Raw genomic sequence first — 24011 nt, 5'->3', positions numbered from 1 at the left:
ATGTGCCCTTCTCCTTCCAGTGCCCCCTCGGCCCATCCTTGTCCTGGAAGGTCCCTCTCTTCCCCCTGCAATCCTGGCAACTGCCCCCTCCTCCTGGCTAGCCCCAGGGTCACCTCTGTGTCCTCCCGCCACCCCCACCCCTGCAGTTGATCATGTCGGTGTTTGAGAACAGCATGAAGGAGCGGGGCATCGCTGAGAATGAGGCCTTTGACTGGGAGAAGGCGGGCACTGATGCCCTCCTGTCCACGAGCACCTCCACTCCACCCCAGCAGAACACCCGGCAGACGGCAGCCATGTTTGGGTGAGTCTCGGGAGGGACGATGGGCCAGTGGGGGGCCAGGTGACCCACAACTGCCACCCAGAAAGCCCTCTCCTCCTCTTCCTACCTGGACACACCTGGCTGTCTTTCCTATTCTTGGTGCTCAACAGTGGGGTTCTCGAACCCCAAGCAGTTCTGCCACATCTCCACCTTCAACGTGGGGACAGAGTGGGCATCCTCATTTGGAGTTTTTGACCTTCCTGGGGAGTGGGGAACCCCGAGTGAAATTACCTGAGCCCCACAGTTTGTTTCTGTTGCTCATGCACATTCCTTTAGCAAACATGTCTTGAGCCTGTGTCCAGGGCCTTTGGGGCTCAGAGAAAAAACTTGCAGCCCCTGCCCTCAGAGTGCTCTCGGGTCTGGGGTATTTGTCACGGACGCGTCCGCGATATCAGAACCGGGTGACCAGCACAAAGACAGAGGCACCCAGGGAGGGGCCAGAGTGAGGAGGGGCACCCCACCCTGCCCCGGGGAGGAGCCAGGGAGAGACATGGGCAGGGGCTCCAGGAAAGAGACTCCGCAGGGCCTGATGGCACATCGTGGTGCCCCCGTTCGGCAAAGGTACCACTCAAGGAGCTCCTAAGTGATTCTTCTCTTTAGACCCATTCCTGGTCTAAAGGAGGCCAGCCAGTGAACTGCAATGGAAATCTGGCAGGGCCGGGAAGGTAATGGGTCTCCTAAACTGATAGGGTGACGTGGCCCCCATGCTGGGCAGCCACATGTCCTTGCCGCCTTGTGCCGGCCTGAGGACGGCCCGCTTGCCGGCTTGGTAAGCCAGGGATGGTGATGGGGCCAGGGACTCCCTGACCCCTGCCGAGGCCTCCCCTGTGCCCGCTCCCCAGGGGCGGCAGTGATCCGCAGGGCCTGTGCTGGGAGGAGAGAGCACCCCTGCCAGCCTTGCCCATGGCCCCTCCCGGCCTCTCCAGGGTGGTCAACGTGACGCCAGTGCCCGGGGACCTGCTCCGGGAGAACACCGAGGACGTGCTGCAGGGCGAGCACCTGAGTGACCAGGAGAACGCACCCCCAATCTTGCCTGGGCGGCCCCCTGAGGGGCTGGGTCCCAGCCCCCACCTGGCCCCCCACCCTGGGGGTCCTGAGGCTGAAGTCTGGGAGGAGACGGATGTCAACCGGAACAAACTCCGGATCAACATCGGCAAAGTAACTGCAGCCAGAGAGAAGGACGTGGGTGGCCTTCCCCCGCTCCCACCCTGGTTCCCAGCCCACGGCCCCCTTCCCTCTCCTCCTGTGTGCCCTCTCCCCGGCCACACGCCCGCTGGCCCTGCCTCCGAGGCCTCGCCCCATGTCAGGATCACCAGCGCCGACCTCCCTCTATCTCCTTCACCCTGGGAAAAGCACTTGACCCACAGCCACCCTGTTGGCCCCCGTTCATGGGACTCCCCTCTCCTGCAGACCCCTTGTGTGGTGGAAGAGGAGCAGAGCCGAGGTGTGGGGGTCCCTAGCTCCCCGGTGCGTGCCCCTCCAGACTCACCGACAACCCCAGTGCGTTCTCTTCGCTACCGGAGGGTCAACAGCCCTGAGTCTGAGAGGCTTTCCACAGCGGATGGACGGGTGGAACTGCACGAGAGGAGGTAGGTCTGGGGCCGGGGGGCGGCCAAGGACCCCTGGTCCCTTCAGCCTTCACGCGGCTGCTCTGCAGGAGAGATCAGATGCAAGGTGGAAGTGGGCGGGGCCCCTGGGAGTGTTGAGAGGCTACCCTTGGGCCTGGGGTCGGACTTGGTTAGTCAGTGACAAGGCCTGGGGAGGGGTGGGGGGTACAGAGGTCCTAGCTCATGCCACGAAGGGATGTGGGGTGGAGGTGGGCTGTAGGAAGGGTAGGCTGGGTCCCCAGGCCCAGGAGGAGGTGAGGGGTGAGCTGGTAGGTGGGTGTGCTTCCAGAACCTCTCCCTAGAGACTAATTACAGATGCCTCAGAGCAGCTGACTAGGCTCCCATCAGCTTTGGGGGAGGGGCCTGGGAGGAGAGCCCAGGGAGCGCTCAGCAACAAAAGGGGGCGGATCAAGATTTGGGGGTCAGGGGCTCAGAGATCTGAATATCATGGGGGGGACCTGATTGGTGGGATGGAGAGTTTAGAGCCAAAATGAGCCTTCAGGATGGGGGGATGTGAGGGTGTCCCATGGCCATCAGGGACCAGAGTCAGAACCCCCCACCTGAGGCCTCTAAGAGACGTCCCCACCCTCAAGTGGCTCTGGGTGGGGCTTCACCACACAGCAGGGCTGCAGTCTTCTCTGCACCAGGAAAGGGGCCTTTTCTCAAGGCCCAGCTCAGGTGGATGGGGTGCTTTTTCCCAACCACGCAGTGTGCCTCCTCATCCCCACCCTACCCATGGCCCCTCCTCCGGATTCTGCTCCAAACTGCGCCCTGCCTCTGGGATGGGACGCAGCGTCTTTGGAATGTGGCAACGCTCAAGACAGGAGAGGCCTGTGCCAGTCCCCAAGGCAACCCCAGGACAGAGGGACATGGGCCCTGTGCCCAGGTTGCCGACAGCCCTCACACTCACGCAGGTTGGCCTCCCTGGGACTGAAGACCACGCTTGCATCCACAGCAACCCAGAGGGTTGAGGAGAGGAGAGCCGAGGAACAGTAGTGTGTAAGGGGTATCTGTAGCGAAGAGAGGTGGGATGCCCCAAACAGACAGTCCTGGAGAGCAGACGGGCTTGACTCGGAGGGAGCCCTTGTTTCGGGGCTAATGGGAAGAGGAGACAGCTGAGGAGAGATTTTCTGGAAGGGAAGGTTCAGGATCTTGTAGGGCAGGGCAGAGGGTTTGTGTGGGTTCTGGGGCTCTTAGGAGCAGGAAAAGGTATGAAGCAGGTGGGATTGGATTGCCCACCTCCCCCCCCTTCCTTCACCCCCTTTCCCGACCTTCAGCCCCTCTCCTCCTTTGGTGCCCTCTCTCTTTTCTGTCCACCGAAACAAACCATGCGCTCAGGAAAGGAAGCCACAACAGCCATTTACATGGGAGACCCTGGATGGCCTCCCTCAGGGATGTATGTATTTTAAGCCTTATTAAGTCAGTAAAAATCTTGTGGAGAGGGAGGAGGTAAGTCCCACAGACCAGGGCGGGAGGATGTTGAGAAAGCCCCACAGTGGCTCTGAGCTGCACCCTTTTCTCTCACAGGCTCAAGGCCTGGGGAGAATAAAAGTCAGCCCCCTGCCCACAGCCCGAGCGTGAGGGTGTGCCCAACCCGAGGGAGCTAAGCCTCCACGGTTCTCAGTGGGGGGTGCCCTTCCTACAACCAGCAAAACCTTTACCTCTGCGCTGGTACCCAGCCCCCTCCCAGGTTGAGAAGGGGGAAGGTAACAGTGGAAGAGATGTCCCAAGGTAGGATCACTGACCCAGCGTGAAAAGTCAGGTGGGGCCCAGTCCCTGCCTGGGACGGCTGGGAGGGCAAGCTAGCACCCCCACCCCCCAGCAGGATGGAAAGGCTCCCCGCAGGTGGTGACATCCATGCCAGGTGGGACAGCAAAGGGTGTGTGGACAGTGACAGGTGAAATGGCACCAAAGTACGAGCACATGGGCAGTTTGGGGAAAAGCTAGTGAATCGGAGATGGGTCTGGCTAGAAGAATGGTGAACCTGGGCCTTGGCCTGGCCACTTGAGTGCCAAACTAAGTGCCAAACGAAGGAATATGGACTTTGTCCTCAAGGCTGGGAGCCACTGGAGTTTGTGGGGGTGGTGAAACCAGCCAGGCAGGCCTGGAGGGTGGTGGTAGAAGAAGCTAGAAAAACCATCTGCGCACTCAAGGCCCAGGTGGGTGCGTTTGCCCTGACGGCAGCAGGAGGGAGCCTCTGATAGGGTGTGAGCACCAGACCGGGAGCATAGAGTTGGCTTTTGGGAGATTAGGTTTCCCTGGTAGTCCAGAAGAGAGCGCTCCTTGGGCACAGGAACGAGGTTTTATTTTCTGCCTGTTTGTATTCCAGGAACGCAGTAAGCATCCAAATCCGTGTGTTGAGTGAATGAATGGATGGATGGATGGATGGATGGATGGATGGATGGATGGGATCTCCACGGGGAGTGAGGTGGGGGGAGGGGGTGGTAAGCCAGGAGGTGACCAGGTCTGGCCCCGGGTGGCAGAGATGCTCTGGTCAGCGGGTTCCAGGCGGCATGTCCCACATGGCCACCGGCTTGAGTTCCTTGGAGATTTGGAGAGGCCGGGCACTGAACCTCACTCGGGGTGGCTTTGCAGGTCACGAATGGATCTGCCCGGCTCCCCCTCGCGCCAGGCCTGCTCCTCGCAGCCGGCCCAGATGCTGTCAGTGGACACGGGCCACCCCGACCGGCAGGCCAGCGGCCGCATGGACGTGTCGGCCTCCGTGGAACAGGAGGCCCTCAGCAACGCCTTCCGCTCCGTGCCGCTGGCTGAGGAGGAGGACTTTGACAGCAAGGAGTGGGTCATCATTGATAAGGAGACAGAGCTCAAGGACTTCCCCCCGGGGGCCGAGCCCAGCACATCGGGCACCACGGACGAGGAGCCTGAGGAGCTGCGGCCACTGCCTGAGGAGGGCGAGGAGCGGCGGCGGCCGGGGACAGAGCCTAGCGTCAGGCCCCGGGGCCGAGGCATGCAGACTCTGGCCGAGGAGGACACTCGGCAGACTCCATTCCAGCCCCTACCACCCCCGCTGAGCCAGGCCGAAGGCCGGTCAGAGACGTCACAGCCCCCCACGCCCGGCAGCCCTTCCCACTCGCCCCTGCACTCGGGACCCCGCCCTCGACGGAGAGAGTCGGATCCCACAGGCCCGCAGAGACAGGTAAGGCTGGGCTTGCACCCCACTCCCCACCCCTGGATGCCCATAGTTTTTGCCTGGAGTGCTCCCCGTGGGCTCCCCGTGGGCTCCATGGGGGCTGCTGACTAGCACCCAACAGTTGCAGGCTGCGATGAAGGTAGACAGGTTTAAAGGTCCAAAACCATGCTTGGGGGACGGTCGGAGCTTCCCAGAGGAAGCGTCCTCCAAGTTCTGAGTTGAGTCTTGCACGATGAACAGCGTCAGCCAGGTGACAAAGCAGGAGAAAGGCCTCTGGGGCCAAGGGGACCGTGTGTGCAAAGGCCCGGGGGCGATAGTGAGAAAGCGCTGCCCTGATGGCATGTTGCAGAGCAGATGAAGCTGCGAGGCAAGTCCCCGGCCCCATCCCGGAGGGCCTCGGGGAGAAGCTAAAGGGTTAGGGTTTGATTCTGAAGGCTCGGTGAGCCACCCAAGGCTTTTAAACAGGGGTGTGCCATGATCCCATCGGTGCTCTTGAATGATCCCTCTGGCTGCCGGGTGAAAACGGAAGGAAGGGCCCAGAACTATAAGCAGGAAGGCCCCACGGCAGGCGCCAGCAGGAGAACACCTTGGTGGCTTGGACCAGGCCGGGGGCTCTGGATGTGGGGCAGGGTGGGCGGAACCAAGAGGTGTGGGGAAGAGGCCTGAGGGGCTGTGAACAGGGGGTTCTCGGCCGATGCTGAGAGTTCTGGGTGGACAGTGGTGACATCGCTGAGTGGTTTTGAAGGGAGCATGGACCCTCAGATGGGCCGGGGAGAGCCAAGGAGGTGACACTGGAGGGCTCTGGGGCTGTGCCGCGTTCCACTCAGTCACCCCACGTCAGAGGCATGTGCCAGGTGGCTCTGGTTCAGGGCCAAGGTCAGATCAATCCGCTGCATGAGCAGATTGGGAGGCCCGGCCTGGGAGCCCACGGGTGCCTGGGAGAAGGGCAGCCCCAGGCAGGCTGTTTAGGCCCGATCCTCTTGTCTAGAAAAGAGGGGCCTCTGAGCTGAGATCCTCAGGGGTGTGCATCCTAGCCGTGCCGCGGATTCTGGAAAACTGGGGGCTCAGAAAGTGGGAACTCTGGAAATACGGCACCCAGAGAGGTCCTAGCCAACCTGAGTTGGAGGCTCAGCCAGGGTAGGGTTGGGCCAGCATGACTGGGTTGGGGTCCTTGTTCCCACCAGGGCCAGCACCGGAGAGAGAACAAGATCTGTTTCGCTCCTCTCTCATGTTTTCCTGCATTCATTCATCTGTTCGGTGCCTAGTCCTTCCACACTTGCTGAGCGTCTAGCCTATGCCGGGTGCCAGAGGCATCAGAGGTCATGTGCACCCACAGCAAGTGCAGAGTCTAGGAGGGAGACTGACAGGGGTGGTGTAGGGTAGAGAGACAGCCCAGAATCCAAGTCAGGCGGTCGAGACTCTGGACCTGGGCCATCTGCTGGTCCCCTGCTGGCGACTGCAGGCCAGCTGGGTCTCAGAGACGGAGCTGAGCTATCTGGGAGGTTTTCCTCACCTTCAGATTCCTCCCGGGTCCTGGGAAATGTCCTTACAGGGGGGACTTGCAGCCAAGGGGGGAAGGAGAGAGAGTCAGGCAAGTGGGCACGGGCCTCTTGTACAGTCTCAGTCTTGGGCTCAGGTCCTGCTTGTGCTGTGGGCAGGCGGTGAGTTGCATGTGTCTGGAGGGCGTGTTAGGTATTGGTGGGCCTTGGTTTCCCCAGAGCACATAGCAGCGAAGTTGGTTAGCCTTCTTCAGCTGTGTGCGTGCGTTTCCGTGTCTGCGTAGCTCAGGAGTGCACACGGGTGTGGGTGTGCGCACACAGCGGCGTGTCTACGCAGCGTGCAGCCGGTCTGTGGGAGCGCAGAGAACCTCGGAGGCGGGGATGGGGATGACAAAGCTGGAGGGCTGAGAAGGATCAGAGCCGTAATTCCAGGGATAGCGACCAGAGCTGTACTCTCTCAGCACCTCCACATGTCACATGTGTCTTCCTTACCACAGTAACTTGAATAAGGCAACCCCCCCCCTCACGCCCTGAAAAGGTAAGGAAACTGAGGTTGGGAGGAGCTAAGCCTTTAGCCCAGGGTCGCCAGCGGGCCAGAGGTAGAGCTGGGTGAGCGCTGCCTGAGGCCTGTGTGTTTAGGAGAGGAGCAAACACAGGCCAGAGGGAGCCCCAGTGCATGGGGGGGGGGCATGCACACGTGTGTGTGCACCCCTGGCTGGGCCATGTCAGCAGGTGTGACTTGGGCACAGCAGTGTGCACGGCGGCCTGTGTGTGTGTGTGCGAGTGTGAGCACACGGGGAGTGACAGTACCGAGCATTTCGGTACAGCACAGTATAGATGCAGCGGAGACCTTCCTTGTCAAGGGCAGAGGAAGATGGAGAAAGGGACTGGTGCATTTGTTCCTTCTTTCTTTGGTCTGGAGGGAGTCCTGATCTCAGCCGATGTGGGGGCTCACAAACCTGGCCACTGCTTGGCATCACCGTTTTCGGACTCCCCACCCTGCCACCTTTCTGCAGGGATCCCCTCCTAGATCTCGCTTGCTCTGCTCAGCGTCTGATGTGTGAACTTCCTCATAACCGTGATCCTTAAAGATATGAGCCCTCGAAACGCTGTCATCTGCCCCCCCCCGCCCCCATGGGGAGCAGGGACAAGGATAATGTGGAACCAAGCACAATTTTAGAGCATCTATTGTTCTTTGGTGTGAATGCCATGATACTTTAAACTTTTTCTTTACACACACCTCACTTTCTTCCCCAAGGAACTGAAGGTGCAAATTGGAAGTGGCTGGAGAGCTAAGGCAGAGGGGAAGGCAGCCGACAGAAGGCGTGATTTGGGGGAGGGATGTTTGCCATCCTTTGCTGGTTGTCTCTGGCTGGTCCTCAGCAGGTCAGCATTCTCCGAGTCCGTGGACATTTGCTTGGCAGCCACTAGAACATTTCTCTGCCACGTGCCAGGCAGTGTGCTGGGGGCAGGGGCACAAAGATGAACAAGGCTTCGCAGTGCTGCCCTTTTGGAGCTCATAGAGGTGGGGTGGGGATGCCAAGGCGTGGACATGGATGTTTATCGTCAAGGGCCGTAAGGTAGATAACAGAGAACCCTTCTTTGCTAGAATAGGGAGGCTGCCTGTGAAGCTGGGTGGTCTCGCAAAGGTGGTACTTCAGCTGGGCATGGGAGGCAAGTGAAGGGGCAGGAGCATGCTGGGATTAAGTCCCCCCCGAAGCTGACCAAACTCTGGCTGGGGTGTTAAAACTCAAGCCACGCACACGTGTCGTGGGAGCAGCTGTGGGCGGCTGTTGGTTCGCCTGTTTCTTGGACAGAGGGCCTCAGACCCCTGTTCCTCAGTGCAGCTGGGACTGGCTCGGAAGGATTCTAGACCTGGCCAAAGAGAAGGGGAAGGGAAAGCAGGGTGGGGGCAAAGACAATCCTATAGAATCTTCTCTTTCCTCCCCTCTTTGATGGAGGCTCCACGTTGGCTCCCGCTGCCCCCATTTGACATCTGCAAGGGGACACTGGAGCTGAGTGTCCTGGGCGCCCTCCTCTTCAGCTCTCTGGCGGCTGGCCCAGCCCACCCTCAGGCCCCACCAAAAGCTATTTAAACTGGCTTCAGGCACAGGAAGAGCTAGGGGTCAGGGTGGGAAAGGTCTGGTGACAGACACCCAGGGCACCATTTCCATCCCCACAGGCCTGGAACACACAGGCCCACTTTCCCTTTTCCCTCTGAGGGTACGAGGGCAGGAGGGCACAGACAGGATTCTTCCTGATGTCTGTGATGCGGCCAAGCCCCTCCCAGCGGCTGCCTTGTGGCTGGGCTGGGAGAGGACAAGGAAGAAGTCACTTTGGAGAAATGGTTTCAGTCTGCCCCTCCCCCTCCCACTCCTCTATCCCTCTCCTCACTCTCAAGAGTGACTTAAAGGCTAATCAGACAGCTCACATGACAGAGCATTTACTCCATGGCAGTCCTAAGTGTTGTGCCTATCATAACATCTAATCCTTATAACAACCCTAGGAGCTGGGAAACGCGGCTGCCCCCATTTTACAGGTGAGGAAGCTGAGGCATGAGAAGTGACTTGCTTGAGGTCACCCGGGTAGTAAGCGGTGGAGTTGGGATGCAAACATGAGTAGCTGGACTCCAGAGTCCTACCCTTCTGCGGAGCACTTGCCACCCCGCTGTGATGGGGGCAGAGGGTGTGCAGGGAATGTACTCCGGCCCCCCCCCCCCCCCCCACCCAACGAGGAGTCGGGAGAACAGCTGGGGAGGCAGATGGCAGGTAGCAGTTGCAGAAGGGCCTTCCCGCGGGGGAGGATTCCTCAGCCCAGAGGGAACTCTGAGCTGGGAAGGGCTCAGGCAGGAAGGCTGCCCAGGGAGGTGAGCGACCAAGGTCTCCGCAAGGAGACCATGGTGTGAGGAGTGCCAGACAGGAGGAGGACTGGGAAGGGAGCTGGCGGCCGGAGCCTGGGTTCTGAGGCAGGACGGGGCGGCGCTCACCCCCTCCACCTGCCGGACCCTGCCCCCCTGCCCGGGACGCCAGCGGCGCAGGGGCTGTGAGCGGTGGGTGGCCCCCGAGACGGAGCTGTCGAGTCTGTGCCTGACGCCTCTTTTCCCTCCACTCTCTTGGTCTCTTTCAGTTGGAGGAGGACAGACTCTCGGGGCACTCCCTCCCGCGGTACAGCCCTCTGCGACGACTGGCGTCCTCCGTGTTCTCCTCCTCCACGCTGGAGACCGAGCATTACCCTCACCCTGGCGGCGGCGGCTCCTCCGGTTCCCTCATTCAGCGCAGCCGCTCGGCGGAGAGCAGCCCCGTGCGGGCGCCCCACCGGCGCCACGCGCCCCTCGCCGCCGGCAACCACAGACTCGTGCCCTCGGTGCTCCGCATCTCGCGGTCCCAGCTGCAGCAGGTGTGGGCCCGCTTCACCCACAAGACCTAGGCTGGGCTCCCCCCCCTCCTGGAGGGGGCAGGTGGGGGGGGTGGGGAGCAGGCAGGGACCATGGTTCCTTCCCAGGACGCAATAATCACACACTCACACACCCCATCCCACCCCATCATGCAATACAGCCCCCTATAACGTTGGCCCAAGGTACTGTAATGCCCATCCCCACCCCCACGTCTCCCTTCGCTTGGTGCCAGCCAAATGGTGCAGGGGGATGGGTGGGGCTGTCGGTGCCGCTTCAGGGACAGGACAGAGACTCCCGGCTGGAGCCACCGTGGGTCCAGAGTCCAGTGGAAAGCAAGGTGTCAGGGAGACAAGGCATGCTGGGTCAGAGTCAGTCTGGCATGGAGTTGATTCTGTTTAATCTGTGATTTCTTGGCATGGCGGGGCCTGGTTCACCCCTGAGGATGGGTGGCAGAAGACGGAGACCCTCCTGGGGTGTGTCTGTCTATCTGCATGGGGCGAGGCATGTGCCCCTGTGTCTGAGATGTGGGCCTGGTCAGCCAGGTTTGGGGTTTGGTAGGGAGTGCCTCCATACTCAGTGATGTGGGGGGCGGGGCGGGAGCAGTCCTGTGACCCAGTGAGCCTACCGCAGGCCACTGTCACAGAGGACAGAGCTCCCGCCTCCCACGTCTGACCCAGGAGGCCTGGAGCTCAGTCTACTAGGCTGCCCTTCACCCAAGGCATATATGCCATCACCCCCTGCTGGGTCTGGTGGCCTGGCCCAGCTCCTTAGGAACTGAGGATGGATGAACGGGGCCTGGCATTTGCCCCTCAGAGGAAGCTGGAGCCTAGGGGTGAGGGAACCCAGTCTAGAAGCTGTAGCAGAGAGGTAGGTTATTAAGGATGAGGTAGCACCTGTGAGCTCAGGACAAATCCCAGACAGCAGCAGCCCCACCAGGGCCCCTCTTAGAGGGTGACTCCTTCCTGTAGGTGCTCAGCCAAGCCAGTTGGCCCCCAGGGGCCATGGTGAAGACAGAGAACAGGGTAGGCAGATCGGCCGGGGATATGGAGATGGGTGAGGGGTCAGGATGCCAGATCGCAATGTCCTTTCTGCTTATTTCTCAGCCCCCAACCTGTCACTGCAGGGACCTCCAAGGTTCCCTCTCCTCATTCCTGCCCCTGTCAGCCAGCACCTCCGTTTCCCTGGGCAGTGGAGTAGTGGTGAAGAGGGTGCCAGGAAGGGTGGTGCCTATACAGAAAGGGAAAGAAGGGATGAGACCTGAAGGCTTGCAAAATATTTATTGCAGTGAGACTGCATCTGTGTATATGCTTGTGTGCATGCATGTACGCTTGTGAGTATGAGTATGCTTATATATGAACATTTGTGCATGTGGCAGGGCTGCCATGGATAGATGCTCAGGCTGTGCACTGCACAATTCCGGGGAGGACAATTTACATTGACCCCAGTGTGAATGACACCACTGAATTTGCAGTGTTGCAGTCCTATGTGTGTGGGTGTGTGTGAGGGCGTACTTGTGTGTGTCAGGGAGTCAGAAAAATATTTGTGCAGTCCTTGGTAGTTTCCTATGTACCTACTCTCATCTTGGCTCCTCTCTCTACTGCCTTTTCCCTTTGACCCTTCTTCCTTCCCAACTCAACTCCCTTCAACTCCCCAGCTATCTCTGGTTGGAGTAGAGGCCTCAGGGTCCTTGCCCCAGCTTGGGGAGGTCATAAGTGGGTGGGCAGTGCTATTCGGCTGAAATGTCCTCATGGATGGCTGGCACTGTGTATAGCTCACTCACATGAGCTATGCCTACACTCACTACATTCTTTTCTTCAAAATCTGTTCTTTTTGGAGAATGTCTGGGCCAAGAGCACCTTCCTTATCTAGGAATGAAAGCCAGATTCGTACCCTAATACTTGTGCCCCACTCCCACCTCATCCTAGCTGCTCACTTTTGAGCATCCCCAAGGTCAAGCCTCTGTTGCCTCCAGTCTGTTCTGGGTGGCTCTGCATCCTGCCCTGGCAGAGGGTAGAGGAGGGGTCAGGGTAGACACTTTGAAAAGAAAGGACAGAAAACACAAAGCACAAAGGTTAGGGGGTGGGAAGAACAGTAGCCCCACTCCCGCCTACTGCATTCCGGCACTGCCCCCTTGTCTCCCCCCCTCCCCTCTGGCCCTCTTCCCATCCTCCCCAGCGAGTGGCAGGGGATGAAGTGAAGGGGAGTCTGTCCACCAGCAGCTCCAAAAGTCAGCAGCCGTGGGGTGGGGGCAGGGCCCATGCTATCTGGGGTTAGATGAAACCAAGCACTCGGTTATCCGGCATTCCCTTCCAGAGGGTTCCACTACCTGAGCACGGCTCCCACTCAATGACCAGAGCCCTGAGGTACTCTAAGATCCCAAAGTGCCTTGTGACTTATCAAAGATGACGGCACTAGCTTCAGCCTTGTTTTAGCATTAAATACATATTTCTATTTCCAAAGCCTTTGGAGGTGGGGAATCCTGTTAAGCATGCCAAAACTGGCTGAATTTTCACACACATACAGACACACACACACCCCAAAACTGATACCGGTGGGAGAGGGTGTGTCCTTTAAATTAAGATCATGATTCAGATATTTTGTCCTTTGAGGGACATCCTTTTGCGTACCCTCTGTGGTGGCGGGGAGAGCATCTTGTAAGCCATAAAGCTCTGAGCCAACAGGAGGGGATCTTGGTAACATGATTATCTTTTGAGGGTGGCTCTGAGTTCTGGAAATAGCGAAGGCCATTTGAAGCCACGTGTGTGGGGTCAAGTTCACGTGCAGCTCGGCAGAGCCGTGAATGGTTTGGAGTAAGTTCCTTGTCTCTAGGTCCCAGGTTGGGTAAGGCAGTTGTGAGTCTGCAGTGTTGTCAGGCTCTTTCTCCGAAGGGTTTCCCAAAGAGGAGGTCAGAATGTTTCAAGAAATGATTCCCTGCTGGGGGAAAGCGCACAGCCTCCCCAGGGTCAGCTTTGAAAAGAGGCAGCACTCTTTGCTGTACTTTGAAAATGGTGTTTTTGTACTTTATAGTCACACCCTGCATATAGTGGTGGCTTCCAATTATTAATTTATTATTTTATTAAACAGTCACTGGCACACAGTGCTTATTATGTGCCGGGCAGTGATCTAAGCACTTTACAAAATTAACTCATTTAACCCTCATAATAGCCTATGAGGTCGATTCCAGTATTATCTGCATTTAATGGATTAATCAGAATATTTCATTTACAAAAATGTAAAAACACCTGCCAATGCCGAATAACTGAAGTCTTGTTTGATAGGAGTTTTAGAACCTTTTAGTCTGTGTAGTGATCTATTTCCTGTCCTTTCTGCTTGGCCCCTCCTCACTCTAACTGAAAGGAAGGAGTTGTCTCGGAGCCAGACTCTCCTTCCTTCTCCATTTCCACCTCGGTGTGGGATGGTGTGGGGTGGGGGGACGTCACTCCAGGGTACCAGGGTTGGTTGAAGTGGCCCACCCTATCTCTCCAGAAACCCCACCTCTCCATCCCAAGCATCCCAGAACAGCTCTGGAGATTCAGTAGGTGGAGGAAGAGCTACAGTGAGAAGGCAGGCGCTCAGAACCATGAACTCAAGGTATTGGGGGGGGCGGGGGGGAGGGGGGTCCTGGGCTTCGGGCTCACAGATAGGGCAGGTACTGGCATTGGTGAGCACTGGCCATGGGGATTTGAGCTCAGTGTCACCAACTCACACCACAGCAGGGGCCAAGCCATGTCAAAGAGTGACCAGGTTTGGGGGCTGTGGTCAGTGGGAGACGCACTCCCCCCATCCTCAACTCAGCCAACTGCTGCCACTATCTTCCAATTTTTATGTGAAATCTCGCAATTTTTAATTATTGGCATGAAATTTTAAAAAACAACTTTTTAAAGAAGTATCACTCTGAGCCAAACAAAACTGGCTTAAGGGCAGAGACCCTGAACTCAGTTTGCAACCTCTGTGAGCCTGAGGACTCCCCACCCCCTTCTCCTGTCCAAGGCTGCAGCACTTCAAGGGGGATGGTGTTCTTCCTGGGAACTCAAATCAGGTGGGCTTCTTGGAGGCGGCAGCTCACAGCCAGTGGGGATGTGTGGTGTGTGCTTTGTGTACGTGTCGGTGACCTCATGGTTTGTGTGCCTGAATGTGTATGTGGGCCAGTGGACTTGTTTGTGGTAAGTGGGGTCCTCCTGGCAGGACCAGTATTTTCTCTGACGGCATAGGACCCTGGGTGAGTGAAAAATGCTCTAGTGAATTCTCAGTAATCAGTAGACACCCCCACGCACTCAAGGCAGCTTGGGTCACAGCAATAACCACTCAACACTCATCCCAACCACTAGCATCCTGAACCCATCAATCTCCCTCTGCATTTCCAGTTTTGGGGAAAATGGGCACAGCCTTGCCCAGCACGTAGGGGAATGATGGCACCTTTGAGCCATGCTGGTACATTAACGCTTGCTTCCCCAGCCAAGAGAGGTGGGCCAGACCCCTTCAATCACAGGAAAAGGTAGGGGTCCTCCTCTCTGTAGAGGGTCCCAGGACCCTCCTTTTCTCTCCTCTGCCCTGCCTAGGTCCCTGTTTCTGGGGAGGGGTGGTGCTGTGTGTCCAGGCAGTGGTGGGGGGAGCTTGGGCCACTGGATGGCAGAGGAGCTGTGGCAAATGTGTCTATATTGAGTGGGCAGGGGAGACCATGCTTAAGAGTGGCTGTGTGAGGATGGAATATCCTCTGCTGTCTTTGGGTTGCTTTGGTACCTGAGGATGGAAGCACAGACCCCTAAGGAGGGCCTGACCATCACCCCACCCTACCCCAAACTCCACTGAGATTCCAACCCAAAGGGCAGGAATCAGCCCACCCCATAGGCAGTCCTTGGTAACAAGGAGTGGCAAATCACTCTCCTTAAGTTGGGGGGCATGTCCCCAAAGTTTGCATCATTCCCATTAGGGACAGAAGTGTCCCCTGGGACTAGCGGGTCAGCCTCTGAAATTTTTAAAGCATCCTTCTCCCTAAGGGAGAGGCCCCCAGCCTGAGGACCACATTCCTCAAATATCCCCAGCGGTTCTCCATACCACCCAGTCGGCTTCCCAGCTCAGGGCGCCCCGGAGCCGAAGTGGGCCCCTTCCCCCAAGTAAAGAGTTGAGAAGCAGTGGGGGAGGAGGGGCAACGAAGCCCAAAGGACTATGGGAACCTTCCTGGATCTCTCCTAGCACTTGGCTCCGCCGTCAGTCCCACCACTTACCCTCCCTTCTACCTGCACAGGCTTTGCGGGTGCGGGGGGTGGGGTTCACCTTGCCACGACTAACTGGCCCTCACACACACGCACACACGCACACGCACACTCCATAGCTGCGCGCACATTTCATCCACTCTCCGGACAACAAACTAGCAGCCCCCCGGCTGGGAGAGCACAAAGATCGCGTTTCCGGGCACTTCTCGCAGGTTTCTAACTCTACTGTAACAGGACCCCAACCACCACTTCCACTCCGTTCCCGCCCCCGGGACCCGCCCCCACACGCCTGCCCCCGCGGCCCGCGCGCCACGAATGTACGGTCCGTCCTTTTAACTCGCTGCTACGCGCGCGACCAGGGTACCGGCCGGCCTCCGAGCCCCGCCCCCCGCCCCCAGCCCCGCCTCCGCGCGCGCCCCCGCCGAGCTGCCTGCTGCTAAAGTGTCCCTCCCCACCCCCCACCCCCCGCTCCCGGGTTAGCCCCCCTGCCGCCCCGCCCTCGCGCCAACTTTGTGTTTGCTTTCCCCTCCTCGGCCTCGCGGCCTGGGGCTCGCCCCTCAGTGTTTCCAGGGCCGGGGTGCAGACGAGGGGCTGGGAGGGAAGCTGGCCGGTTCTCCCGGCTCGAAGGGCCCCCGTCGCCCCACCCCCGATCCCTGTTACCTCACCGCCCACAGCCTCCCCCCGCCCCCATAATTGGCCTTGCAGTTGGATGCCAAAGAGCCCAGAGTTGAGGGGGAGCAAAGCTTTGAGCCTAGCTAGGTCTCTCAGAGCGACCCAACACCCCCTTTTTGCCCTCTCCTTTACGTCCGTGTCTCCTGCCCCACCCCACTCCACGACTGAGGGCCCTGGGGGTCCCCAAACACGCCCCCACTTCCAGCTCTTCTCCCTCCCCACCCCCGAAAATAAAACTCAGGGACCAACATCTGCTTCCTTTGCACTTGCTCCGTCGACCCCTCCTCTCCTCATTGGAGGGGCTTCCGTGGGGGAGCAGGCGGGGTTGGGGGCCCTAATGTTTGACAGTATTTAGCAAGGAGAGGGCTGGCCCCTGCCCCTTGAGAGGTGGGACTGGTGGGAGGGGGGAAGCTCAGCCGGGGCCCAGCTGAGCTCCTTCCTTCCAGGGACCCGAGGATCCCTTCCCAGCGTGGGGAGACGCTTCCTAATCGTGGTGGGGAGGGGAGAGAGGGATGGGAAGGGGGTTGGGGAGAGGACCCTTCCGGAAGTCCCGAATTCCAGCCAGTTTATTCCTAAACATCCCATCATACCCCTCCCCTTTTTGTACTGCAATAATACTGTATTATAAGCTTGCACTATTCCCCGACCCCGGCCAGCGTAAGCATGCACGAAAAACTCAAAACTACACACACACACACACACACACACACACACACAAAGATGGGACGCTTTTTTTTCTTCCTCTTTCTCTCCGGGGTGCGTCCTCAGTGTACATAGCGGCGTCGGGGGGGGGGCCCTGGGCCCGGGTGGAGAAGCATGCACTGAGCCCCCGCCCCTAGACTGCAAGTACTGTACAAATCCAACACTTGAAACCGACACGCACACGCGCGGCGCCGCCACGGGGGTGGGACACGGACACGCACCCACACGCACACGGCCGCGCACGGGCGGGGGTGGGGGCGCCCCGCCGTCACGCGTCGCTGTGCGAGGGATCTTGTGCCTTTTTAAGTCCCTGTATGTTAATGCAGACAATCCGGAGAGCTTGTGTACTACCAAATCCTGATTAAAAACGCCTTCCAGGAACCTGCGCCTCGCCTGCTTTCTTTTCATCCTTCTTCCTAACCCACCACTGGATGGGCGGAGGGCAGGGACCCTGGTCTCTGGGGCCCCGACTCCAAATTGCCAATTTGCTGGAGGAGGGATGGGAAGTAGGGGGGTGGGCACCTAGATCTGTTCTCTGTGGATCAGTCTATTGAAGCCGTGTGTGTGGGGGGGTGGGGGGTGGGAAGGAGGCCAGGAAGCCAGAGAGCCCTGTGAAGGGACCCTGCGAGCCTTTCCCTGCCCCTCTGCTCTGATGAGGGATCTGAGATAGCTCTGGCCTGGGGGAGAATGGTCTGTGCAGGGGGATCAGTGAGAGAGCGGATTGTGCAGAGCCTGGGGGTGGGGGTGGGGTGCTGTCACCAGGCCACACTTTACTCCTTGGGGCCTAAAGCAAGTGTGGGGGCAGAAGAAGGGCAAGCTACAGCTGCATTTCTTGACCCCTGGAGCATTTAGAATGTTCCCATGGTGTCAGCTCCTTGCCCAGGACAGGTGAGGATGGGTTGGGGACACTGAGATCTGGGAGTCAGGTGTGCGAAGATCTGTAAAGACCTAGGGCCGCGACAGCCGCCTTCTCTGGTCATCTTAGTCTTTCCACCCAGATGACTGTCAGTGGCCAGTGCGCCAGGGTGGGTGGCACTCCTAGTTGTGGGGTGGAGGAGCAGAGGGAGGGCTCCTGGCTTGGCAGATGTGGTTTGAGAGTGCAGACCCAGACAGACAGACAGGTGAGAAATCTGGGAAAGGTGGTGGGCAGAGGGGGCTGCGCTGCCGACTTCTCCTGTTTTCCTGTGCGGCAATGATGGCAATCGGGGGCTCCCCTGGGGAGGAGGAGAGATGGGAAGGGTGCCCGGGGTGGCTGCTGAGGGAGGAGGAAGGGGCGCACTGCTGTGAGAGGCTTGCTGGGGAGGGGGAAGGGGTCAGGGCCCATCCTCCGGCTTTGGTCACTCAGCAGCCTCCCTTCTTTGACCTTGGGACTGTGGGCCTAAGTGCAGTGTGCAGTGTCTGGGCTTGGCCAGGGTCCAAGCAGGAGAGCCGCTCTCTGTACTCTGTCTGGGGAACGGGGGTGTGCAGACTAACGCGCCCCTGGTGTCAGACAAGTCAAGGCTGAGGAAAGCCGGGTTGTGGTGGCATCGAAAGATCAGAGGCTGGTCCATCCACCTCCCTCCGCTTTCCCTGCTGACTGGAGTAAACATGGACTTGGCTGGGCTCTGAAGTTGGTGAGGCCACAGCCTTTGGGTCTGGGCTCAGCGGAGGCCAGGGGAGGGCTAGGGCTTTCCTTCTCTCTGAGGGTCTCAGCTCCAGTGGCCTGCCTCCCCTCCTCTATGATTGACCCCTACCGCATCCGCCTTTGGCCAAACCCCATCAGAATCACCAGGGAGCTGTAAAACAGATTTCTGCGCCTCATCTTGGACCTACAGAATCTGGGGGCAGGGGGAGTAGGACTCAGGGCTCTGTAGGTTTAAAAAGCACCCCCAGATAATGCTGCGCCAAGCCAAGCTGGAGAACCACAATAAGCAAATTGGAATCATAAAGGGTCGCTGCTCTGGGAAGGGAGTAGGAAGGTGTGAGTTCCCCCAGGCCCTGATTTCCCCTTGCTGACACCCAGTACACTTGCTGCCCTCTGAGCTGGAATGGGAGGGGGTCACTGGTGTCCCCCTCCCGTGGTGTTTGCAAGCCTACTGGACCAAGCACACAGAGGCCATCTAAGGATCACTGGCTGAATGAATGAGCACAGGATGGCCTGGGTGAATGATTGAATATTTGCTGGGCACGGGCATTCAGGAGAGGCTGGGAGAGGATGAAGGAGGACTTCCCACTCTCTGAGGAGGGAGGACCTTGAGCCCAGGCCTGCCCTCCCCAATAAGGAGCCAGATGGGGAGGGGTGGAGGGATTCTGAAATGGAAAACCCAGCAGGTCCAAATGCTCGTGGGCTTGTCAGTGATACTTAGGGCAAAGCTGTCCCCACTCTGAGGTTCATGGCTCTTCCTGCTAAAGGGCACAGGGTCCCAGGTTCCCTGCAGGGGAAGGTGGGAGGCCAATGAGGCGATGGAAAGAGTTTGGGGTTCCGAGCCACCTTGGTTGATGTGCTTTGTGAAGTGGGCGTGCCAGAGAGAGAGGGCGTGCCTCTCTCCAGGCTGTGTCCTAATCTAACCTTGTCACTGCTGCCTGATTTCAGTTCTCATTCCCCCTCCCGTGTAACAGAAGGGGAGGGCTTTCAGAGGGTTCCAGCTATGATCATGTAACAAGGACACTGAGCGGAGGGTCCGTCCTATGGATGGGGCTTTTCTAAAGAGATCCGGGGCCTGGCCAGAGAAAAAGGTAGTTCTGCCAGGGATGCTCAAAGTGTCAGAGATGGGACAGGGAAAATAGGCAGAGGTGCTGGGTGGGATGCATCTGGTGTTGGGTGGGTGATTTCTGAGCTGGACAGGGAGGGAGACATGATCAGAGCTCCGTGTCTGTCTGTAGCACATACGCCACGGTCACGACTCACCCAGGATCTCACAGCACCCCCTCCACCTCTGCTAGTCATCTTTAGTCTTACTGTTGGTAACTAAACATGGCAGAGCGCCCCAGCACACAGCCTGGCACAGAACCAGGGCTTAATGTTTGCTGAATGAATGAATGAATGAATGAAGAATGAAGGGTGTAGAAAAAGAGAACAGTTACTGGGGAATTCTGGCCTGGATGTGAAGAAGACAAAGCTCTAAGGAAGTCCCCTGCTTGGCTGAGACAGGGTGGGCAAGGGTCCTGTCTGGGGTCTGATGCTACGCCATCTTGCACCCCCCCCCACCCTTATCACGTCCTCCTGGATGGTCTGATCATGAGAAAGATCATGGCAGTTGAGGAAGGGAGAAGTCACAGCCTTGGGCAGATCCTCAACTTTGGGGACTCCTGCCTTCCCCTCCACCCGCCTTTGGGCTGTTTGCACAGAGACCTCAGCTGAGAGAGCCCCTCCTTTTCTCACCACCCTCTCTGCCATGGGTGTGGCATCCAGGCATTGCTGGGGCTGGAGGGGGAAGCAGTGATCTCCAAAGCAGAGGAGCAGAGCAAAGGGGCGGGAGGCAGGGTGGGAGAGAGCTGACATTTATTGAGCAACTGCTATATGCCAGACCCATTGCTTATCTGACCTCATTTATGATCACAACCTCTGTGGAGTGCGCATTATCCCAATTTCATTCCGCCCCCTTTTTTTGGTCAAATGTAGTGGGGTTTTTTTTTCATTTAAATTCAATTAGTTAACATATAGTGTATTATCGATTTCAGAGGTAGAGGTCAGTGATTCATCAGTCTCACATAACGCCCGGTGCTCATTACATCACGTGCCCTCCTTAATGCCCATCACTCCATTGCCCCCCCCCCCCCCAGCAACGCTCAGTTTGTTTCCTATGACTGAGTCTCTTATGGTTGTTTTGTCTCCCTCTCTGGTTTCGTCTTATTTTATTTTCCCCTCCTTTCCCCTATGATATTCTGTTTTGTTTCTTAAATTCCACATATGAGTGAGATCATGATAATTGTCTTTCTCTGATTGACTTATTCCGCTTAGCGTAATACTCTCTAGTTCCATCCACGTCGTTGCAAACCCATTTCATTTCCTAATAGAGAGACTGCTACACTCTGTGAAAACAAGGACCACATCTGTCTTGTTCGATACTTGATCCACAGATTCACAGCCTCTACCACGGTGGCCAGGACAGTAGACATTCCAGGACTTCTTCTAGAAAGAAAGAAAGATAGATAGATAGAAAAGGCAAGGCCAGGCCCTCAAGGGGTTCAGTGAAGTCTCTAGTGGAAGGATGTGGGAAAACAAGTAGAAAGGAGGGTGATGATGCCTGCTCGGCAGGTGGACAGGAAGGTTTTCTGGAAGGCTGGTTGAGCTCAGTCCTGGAGGAAGGACAGGTATTTGTTATGTGAATAGAGGGAGTGACAGGGACCCCAGTCAGAGGGATAGACAGCAGTGTGAGAAGTGTCGAGCACTTAGGGAACTGCCGGGGGCATCAGCATGGCAAGCGCCCAGGGCAGGGATCCCAGGGCGCTGCTAGAAGTGAGGTCAGAGAAGAAGGGAGGAGCCAGACCACAAGGGCGGGGCAGCATTGCCCCGTGCCAAACCAAGAATTGGAACTGTCCTCTGAGGACTGTGGGGGCTACTGCAGGCTGCTGCATGTTTGAAGCAGAGAGATAGGATCAGCTTTAAGTTTCGGGAAGATCACTCTAGCAGCTGTAGGAAGGATAGATGGGCAATGCGGGCAGGAGAAAACAGGCCAGTGGCTGGGGAAGCCCCAGGCAGGATAGGGCTGTGCCCCTGGAGCTGAGGCAGCAGACTCAGATGTTGAAGAATACTCAGCAGGACTCCCTGCAAGTCTGGATGGCACCTGCAGGTGTTGGAGGTGTCAGATCTCTGGGGCTTCCGATCTGGATGGGCTGTGTTTAGGAAGACAAGGTCCAGCATGTTCAGAAAGGCCGACAAAGCACTGGACGCCGTCAGCACCATCCCCACCTGAAACAAAGCGGTGTCAGCCCCGATGAGGCCTGGTGCCCTGGGGGTTCTGGGAGTTGTGCGTGTGTGTGTGTGTGTGTGTGTGTGCGCGCGCTGACTAGGGCAGAGCTGGAGGAGATGCAAGCGCTGAGGTCCTGACAGGGTGATCAGGCTTTTCTAGTCTGGAAGGAAGGAGCCTAAGGGGAGACGTGGCAGGAGTCCAGAAAGCCGAGAACAGGCCATCCCATTGCCAAGGGCTCAGCCCAAAGCTTCAAAAGGGGAAAACTTAATCAAGTGGACAGAAACTGCCCTTCATAAGCTGGCTGCGGATTCCCGGATGAGGTGTGCACTCAACACACACCCAGAGAGGGCTGGACAATTCCTGACCGACAGGCTGGGAAGGGGCAGGAGGGAAGGGGGGGCCGGAGCTCCAGGGGCGCCCAGCCTGCATTTGGGGGTGTGGAGAACAGGCGAACTTGGACCTGGTCCTGCATAGGCTCTGATGGCCCTGGCGGCCAGCTCCCTGGCTGCAGAGAAACCGTGTCCTGACCTGGACGCTTGCCGCTCCTCTTTGGACCTGGTTTCCTCCTCTGTCAAAGGGAGAGTTGATCTACATGGTGGCTCTGACGCCTTGCAGCTGTCATTATCTTCTATTGACTGAACTAGAGCTGGCTCTGGGGAGGAGAGGGAGGGAGATGGGAGGGAGATGGGAGACGGGAGACAGAGAAACCTCAGGGGAACTGGAGTGTGCACACACTCCTTCCTCAGAGATTTCCTGAGCACTCGCTACGTGCCAGGGACCCTTCTAGGCCTTGGGGGATAGAGCAATGGACAAAACAGACCCAGTGCCCATCCTCACAGAACACACACTCTGGTGCATGCGCCTAGGCACGTGGGCCTCCCGGCTTGTGGGTGCAGTCCCCGAGCCGCTGGGCCCTGCAGGGCGGGTGACATCAGCGAGTCCCTGTGTGTGCCCCTTGCAGGTGTTCTCCGTGGCGCCCCCGTTTGAGGTCAATGGTCTCCCGCGAGCTGTGCCTCTGAGCCTGCCCTACCAGGACTTCAAGAAAGATCTCTCTGATTACCGAGAACGGGCTCGGTTGCTCAACAGGGTCCGGAGGGTGGGCTTCTCCCACGTGCTGCTCACCACCCCCCCGGTCCCACTGGCAACAGTTCAGCCCCAAGCTAATGGGAAGGAGGAAGAGGAAGAGGAGGAAGAAGAGGAGGAGGAGGAGGAAGAGGAGGAAGAGGAGGAGGAGGAAGTCGAGGAGGAGGAGGAGGAAGAGGAAGACGAGGAGGAGGAGGACGAGGAGGACGGGGAGGAGGAGGAGGAGGAAGGGGAGGAGGGGGAGGAGGCAGTGGCCCTGGGGGAGGTGCCGGGGCCTCGCAGCGGCTGCAGCAGTGATGGGAGTGAAAGGAGCACGGACCGGAGTCAGGAGGGTGCCCCATCCACGCTGCTGGCTGACGACCAGAAGGAGTCCAGGGGCCGGGCCTCCATGGCCGACGGGGACCTGGAGCCTGAGGAGGGCTCCAAAACGCTGGTGCTCGTCTCCCCTGGCGACATGAAGAAGTCGCCCGTCACGGCCGACCTGGCCCCCGACCCTGACCTGGGCACTCTGGCTGCCCTCACTCCTCAGCAAGAGCGGCCCCAGCCCACCGGCAGCCAGCTGGACGTGTCTGAGCCGGGCACCCTGTCCTCTGTCCTCAAGTCTGAGCCCAAGCCCCCTGGACCCGGGCCAGGGCCAGGGGCTGGGGCAGTGACCGCAGGGGCAGGAGGAGTGGCAGTCACCTCCTCACCCTTCACCAAAGTTGAGAGGACCTTTGTGCACATTGCGGAGAAAACCCACCTCAATGTCATGTCTTCCGGTGGACAAGCCTCCCGGCCTGAGGAGCTGGGTCCTGGGGGTGAGCTGGGCCTGGAGGCACCCTCTGATGGGAGGGCTGTGGAGGAGGGGGCCTCTGTGCCCCTGGAGAACGGCATTGCCCAGGCAGGGCTGGAGAGCTGTGCTCCGACTGGCCCCCCCGGGGACACCCCCTTGGAGGTGGCCACAGACTCACTGCCCAATGGCCCAGCCCTTGCCAACGGGCCGGCCCCAGCGTCCCCGCTGGAGCCAGGCCCCGAGAAACTGGCCACCATCTCCCCCAGCCGCCATGCCATGGCAGGCCCCCGCCCCAGGAGCCGGATCCCTGTCCTGCTGTCTGAGGAGGACACGGGCTCGGAGCCCTCTGGCTCCCTGTCCGCCAGAGAGCGGTGGGGCAAGAGGGCCCGGCCACAGCAGGACCTGGCGAGGCTGGTGATGGAGAAGAGGCAGGGCCGCCTGCTGTTGCGGCTGGCCTCTGGGGCCTCGTCCTCCTCCAGTGAGGAGCAGCGCCGGGCCTCGGAGACGCTCTCGGGCACGGGCTCCGAGGAGGACACGCCTGCCTCGGAGCCCGCTGCCCCCAGGAAGGCCGGGGGGGCCGCCACCACCCGGAGCCGGATTCCCCGCCCCATCAGCATCCGCATGCCCACGCCCGCCGCGGCCCAGCAGCAGTCCGTGGGCAGCCCCCATGGCGCTGCCCCCGCCTCCGACACAGCCATCACCAGCAG

General features: G+C 58.8%; 1 protein-coding gene across 1 annotated transcript in view; it reads left to right on the top strand.

Moving 5' to 3' along the window:
* Positions 1-24011, top strand: part of TTBK1 (tau tubulin kinase 1) — a 34667-nt gene that overhangs the window by 9049 nt on the left and 1607 nt on the right. Inside the window, exons 9-13 of the mRNA XM_021692066.2 lie at positions 147-301; positions 1246-1477; positions 1730-1908; positions 4522-5083; positions 22411-24007. Coding sequence (XP_021547741.2) covers positions 147-301; positions 1246-1477; positions 1730-1908; positions 4522-5083; positions 22411-24007 — 2725 coding nt within the window. The remainder of the gene's footprint in view (positions 1-146; positions 302-1245; positions 1478-1729; positions 1909-4521; positions 5084-22410; positions 24008-24011) is intronic.

Source organism: Neomonachus schauinslandi, chromosome 8, assembly GCF_002201575.2.
Source record: "Neomonachus schauinslandi chromosome 8, ASM220157v2, whole genome shotgun sequence".
NCBI classification, from domain to species: domain Eukaryota; kingdom Metazoa; phylum Chordata; class Mammalia; order Carnivora; family Phocidae; genus Neomonachus; species Neomonachus schauinslandi.
This window is presented reverse-complemented; position numbering and strand designations above follow the sequence as displayed.